Source organism: Camellia sinensis, chromosome 12 (genome assembly GCF_055761805.1).
Source record: "Camellia sinensis isolate YWXY chromosome 12, ASM5576180v1, whole genome shotgun sequence".
NCBI lineage: Eukaryota > Viridiplantae > Streptophyta > Magnoliopsida > Ericales > Theaceae > Camellia > Camellia sinensis.
The window spans coordinates 105704218-105709171 of NC_138972.1; the positions used below are offsets into that span (position 1 = coordinate 105704218).

The following is a 4954-nucleotide window of genomic DNA, read 5'->3' on the forward strand; positions in this document are numbered from 1 at the left end:
CTTTTGGCTAATAAAATTTTTTAGTCGCTAAAAAGCTTTACTTTGGGCTACTAAAAATTTTTTAGTCACTAAAACCCATATAATCAGCGACCAAACTTAGTTTTATTGTTTAGTCGCCAAAAAGCTTTACTTTTGGCAACTAATGTTGTTTTGGTCGCTGAAAGTATAACTTTCAGCGACCAAATTTTTTTGGTCAGGAAATTTAGTCGCCGAATATGCTTTTTCCTGTAGTGTATATTGAGTTTAATTTATTTATTTTTAATCATTTACTGCATTTTAAAAATTTAGAAAATATATTGGCATTTTTTGTTGTAGCTTTGTGACACTTATTCATTGAAATGTCACTAGAGCCTTTTATGTTTGTCGTTTTGTGGCATTTTTAAAAAACGTGCCACTAAATATCATTTTTTGTGGCATTTTCTAAAAATATGCCACTAGTGTAGTGCCACTAAAGTATGTTTTTGTTGTAATTTTGTGACACTTGTTCATTGAAATGTCACTAGAGCCTTTTATGTTTGTCGTTTTGTGGCATTTTTCAAAAACGTGCCACTAAATATCATTTTTTGTGGCATTTTCTAAAAACATGCCACTAGTGTAGTGCCACTAAAGTATGTTTTTGTTGTAGTGTGAGGGGAGTATAAGCTTGTTCACAGGGAGTGATTTCAAAAGCCCCTCCCAAGAATCGACCCTGACTCTCGGCTAGGAAATGTGCCGCATTCTCCACCAGGTCACCAACCTTGGTGTTAACTGAAAAATATTTATCACCAACAAATTAGGTGTCGGAGATTTTTACCATAAATTCTATCATTTTCAAACGATAATTAATATTAATATATTTTAAACTTAAGATTTTAAATTAAACAAAAAATAAATTTTAATTTATTAGTGAAGCCAAATATTGTTATTATTTTTTAAATGGTGAAAAGCACACACTCATACATGGGGTTATATGTTATTTGATTCATGATTTGATTTGATTTATTTTTATGAGGACATATTTTATGAAATTATTTAGTGGGAATGGCCTTATTTTTTTTGATTTTTTTTCAACTGTACTTCCACTGCTAGATTGCCCAACAAGTCGCCAAGATATGAACAAATAGGTAAACTCGGTATAGATAAAAAGTGAGATGACACATGAGTTAATAGACCACACATGCATAAATAAGTGAACAAACATATGAGCGGAAGAAAAAATAGATAGAGATAAAATAATGTTTCAAATTATAATTATTCTTTGGTTCCAAAAGAATAAATACCGGACCTATTAATTCAAAAAATTTAAAAGGAAAATTACAAATTATTAATATTTTTATAAAATATTTATAAATTCATAGAAAAATTTATAATTTTAATTATTAAAATTACTCATTTCGTATCAAAATATTAGTCTTTTATTTCATTTTTCATTGTCTCATAATATTAGTTATTTTTTAAAAATCAATGACTAAAATAACATAAATTTTTTACTTTGTCATTATTTTAAATTCATTAGTATTAATATTTTTGAAATGTAACAATTATATTATCAAAGGATATGTTTGAAAATTTAATATTTTTAAAATATAATAATTGTATTACTAAAAAAAATTAAGGCCTTGTTTGGTTTGTTTTTGAGAAATAAATTTTGGAGAAATTTTTTTAAAACTTTGTTAGGTTTAGTAATTTTGAAAAAAAAACTTCAAAATCACTTTCGTTCTCCTACGCATCAATCAATCACTTTTTCTTTTTCTTCTCTCAATTTCAATCACTTTTTATCACGCACATCGATTCAATTGTAACAAAATATCAAATCGTCCCAAACTCCTATACTTTAAATCTATTTCCAAAATATACAACAAACAAACAAAAAAAAATTAAAAATCTTTTTCTAAAATTATTTTTGAAAATTTATCTCTCAAAATCAAACTAAACCAAACACACTCTAAAGTTTTTTAAAAAATTAATATTTTAAGATAAAGAGAGTGATAAATTTTGTCACTAATTTATATATTTTTTAAAAAAAAATTCTCATTTAAAAAATACACATCAAGCCTGAGACTGTTGTATTTATATTAGTATTTTATAATTTCTCGTTAAGAATTTGATTCTTGAAGTAAACAGGTCAATGGGATTACTACAAAAATCATAAAACTAAAAAAGCCGCTCAACAAGAAGCAATGATGTTTCACACTAAAAAACAACAACCAGTCACTGACTCACTGAATACACACCCAGACTGAAAGAGAGAGAGAGAGAAAAAACGAATCCGTATCTCAAATTTTTCCACACTAACACGCATGCATTTATTGCATTTTCTATCGCTAAATATCATAACAACCAATCAATACCATCAAAATAAATAAAATAACAACAATGCTTCATACACTCAGTGGGGGTCGCGCCCCCAGTGACGTGGCGCGCCCCCACTGGTCGAAAATCAAAAAAAAAAAAAAAAAAAAAAACTGTTTTTTTGGACCAACCCCCAGCTGACACCTCACTGGGTGTCACCTCCAGCTGGGGGTAAGAAGCTTTATTGATAAAATAATACATTTATTTTTTAAATTTAGTGATATGTATATAAAAAATTAAATTTAATTATTTTCTTAACTTATTATTAGATTTAAAGAATAAATTTTTGATTTATTTTGAGAAATAAATTAAAAGCTAACTTTAAACACTTTCCAATTTTTTTTGAAAAATTATATAAAAAATTAAAAAATTAACTTTTAATACAGTGTCAAAGGAGGCCAGTATATCATTTTTTTTATTAAATTTGAGTGAAATCCAAACACATCTCAAAGCTGTCGGCGTTAACCAAGGCAGCCCCCACTACTATAAATACTCCAACCCTACTTCCCACTTTTCTCCCCCCCCCCTCTCTATAATGGCGGTTGAAGCACTGCACCTCAAAAAGAGCGCCACCGTGCTGACCGCCGCCTCCAAGGACCATACGCCGCCGCTGCCGCCGCCAGCACCGGCGAAGGAATCGCACTTTCGTGGCGTGCGGAAGCGTCCTTGGGGGCGTTTCGCGGCGGAGATCCGCGATCCGTGGAAGAAGACTCGGCGGTGGTTGGGGACCTTCGACACGGCGGAGGAAGCCGCCAGAGCCTACGACGACGCCGCCAGGAGCCTCCGCGGTCCCAAGGCCAAGACTAACTTCGTCCACGGCTGCCTCTCTGCCGCATCTCCGATTTCTCCGGTTCCGATGCCGACTCCGGTGCCGGTGATTGATGCATTTTCTCCGTCGGCGAAGTTCTGCCCCAACGACGACGGATGCCGGAGAGTTTTCGCTCCCGGACTTTCTCAGGCGGCGCGTGGACCGGCGCGTTCTCAGTACAGTGGATATAACCTTGAGACGGTAGGTATAGTTGTGAATGAACAAGAAAAGAAGATGAGAGCTGAGAAGAAACCGTTTCTGTTCGATCTGAATCTGCCGGCGCCTCTATTCTGATCGGTTCGATCGATCGCTTTGTTCTGGTTTTTTGGGTCGCAGAAGCACCGGAATCTAGCCGGAGGGAAAAGAGAGGAAGATTTTGAACTCTTTTTCCAATTTTACCCTTTTCTCTCATATTATATATATATATATATTAGTTTCGCCGTGTACAGTGGATTTGCGAACTTCATGGTTACTCTGAGTTCAAAACGGGTTTGTTATGACTCACTCGGTGGTGTTTTGGTTCAGAGGCGTATCTAATTGACTCAGCTTTTGCCTCGTTATTATTAATGGCCTATAATATTTTACAGTTTTGTTATTATTATCTACTGTTAATCTCGTGATTGCATGAATGAGTTGATACAATACAATAGATGCCACCCTACCCCAAATCTTTTATTAAATTTAAGTTGATGAAAAACTTAGCTAAAATGACTTCCAATCATTTCATCAAATTAACAGAATATTATTTTTTAATTTAAAAGTTAAAAATTTATTTAAAGTAATTAAAAAATTAATAATTTATAACCAAAAGTTGAAGATTTTTTTTTTATATATATATTTTGTATATCTTTTATAAAAATATTAAAAAATTATATCATATTTTAGTTAAAAATTTTAAAAATTATTAAAAAAATTTATTCTCAAACGAGCCTTCAGTTTTTATCAAACCAGGTAAAAGTGCATTTTTTATTAGATAATGCAAGAAATATTAAATTTTTTATCAAATAAATAATTAAATGTCTCATGGGTGTGACATCTGTAATTTTGTAAATTCGACACCTATGTGAGATATTTAGTGATTTATTTAATAGAAAATTTGGGATTTTTAGCATTTTTTTCTTTGATTTGATGAAATTTGGTGAAAGAAACTTTTGTAGCATTCAATTTTTTTAGGCCTCGTTTGGGAACAGGTTATTTTAGTAATTTTTTGACTTTTTAACTAAAATATAAGGTAAAAAAAATTAGTATGTTTGGGATGATTTTTTTAATTTTTTACAAAAAGATGTGCAAAAAGTAGAGAGAAAAAAGAATCTTTAATTTTTTTAAATAAGTTGTTGGCTTTTTAATTTTTTTAGTAACTTTTGGGCTTTTAGGCTAAAACAATCACTTGTCAAACGAGACTTAAATTTGATTAAGAGTTGGTTTGGGGTGTGTTATATAAATTTTTTTTTTTTTTTTTAAATCATATCATCTCTCTATTTTTTTATATATTTTTTATAAAAAAATAAAAAATATATATTTATTTAGATCATTCCTAACAACTCTATTGAACATTTTATAAAAAAATTGAAGGAAATGAGGATTGCAGCATTTATTTTTTTTCACTAACTCAAGTTTTTGGGTAAATTTGATGGAAAGTTATTGGAATATCCTATATTAAATTAAACTTTTAACATTTTATTCAGTTTAGATAGAAATAAAGATCGGAGATGTTCTCAAGCAACAATTAGTAAATGAATGATTGTTTTAAATTGTTAATTTGATCCTTAGGATGTGTGTCGAATGTAACCCAATTAAAAGAAATATTTACAAACA

The 4954-nt window shown here is 30.6% G+C and overlaps 1 protein-coding gene across 1 annotated transcript; it reads left to right on the forward strand.

Moving 5' to 3' along the window:
• The first annotated feature begins 2830 nt into the window (after window positions 1-2830).
• Window positions 2831-3737, forward strand: LOC114282748 (ethylene-responsive transcription factor 1). The gene has a single exon (XM_028225488.2). It carries the CDS (start codon window positions 2867-2869, stop codon window positions 3431-3433), a length of 567 nt encoding a protein of 188 aa, XP_028081289.2. The 5' UTR covers window positions 2831-2866; the 3' UTR covers window positions 3434-3737.
• Window positions 3738-4954: the final 1217 nt, after the last annotated feature.

Coding starts and splice junctions, on each gene's coding strand:
- LOC114282748 (XM_028225488.2), top strand. CDS start 2,867: ATGGCGGTTGAAGCACTGCACCTCAAAAAGAGCGCCACCGTGCTGACC.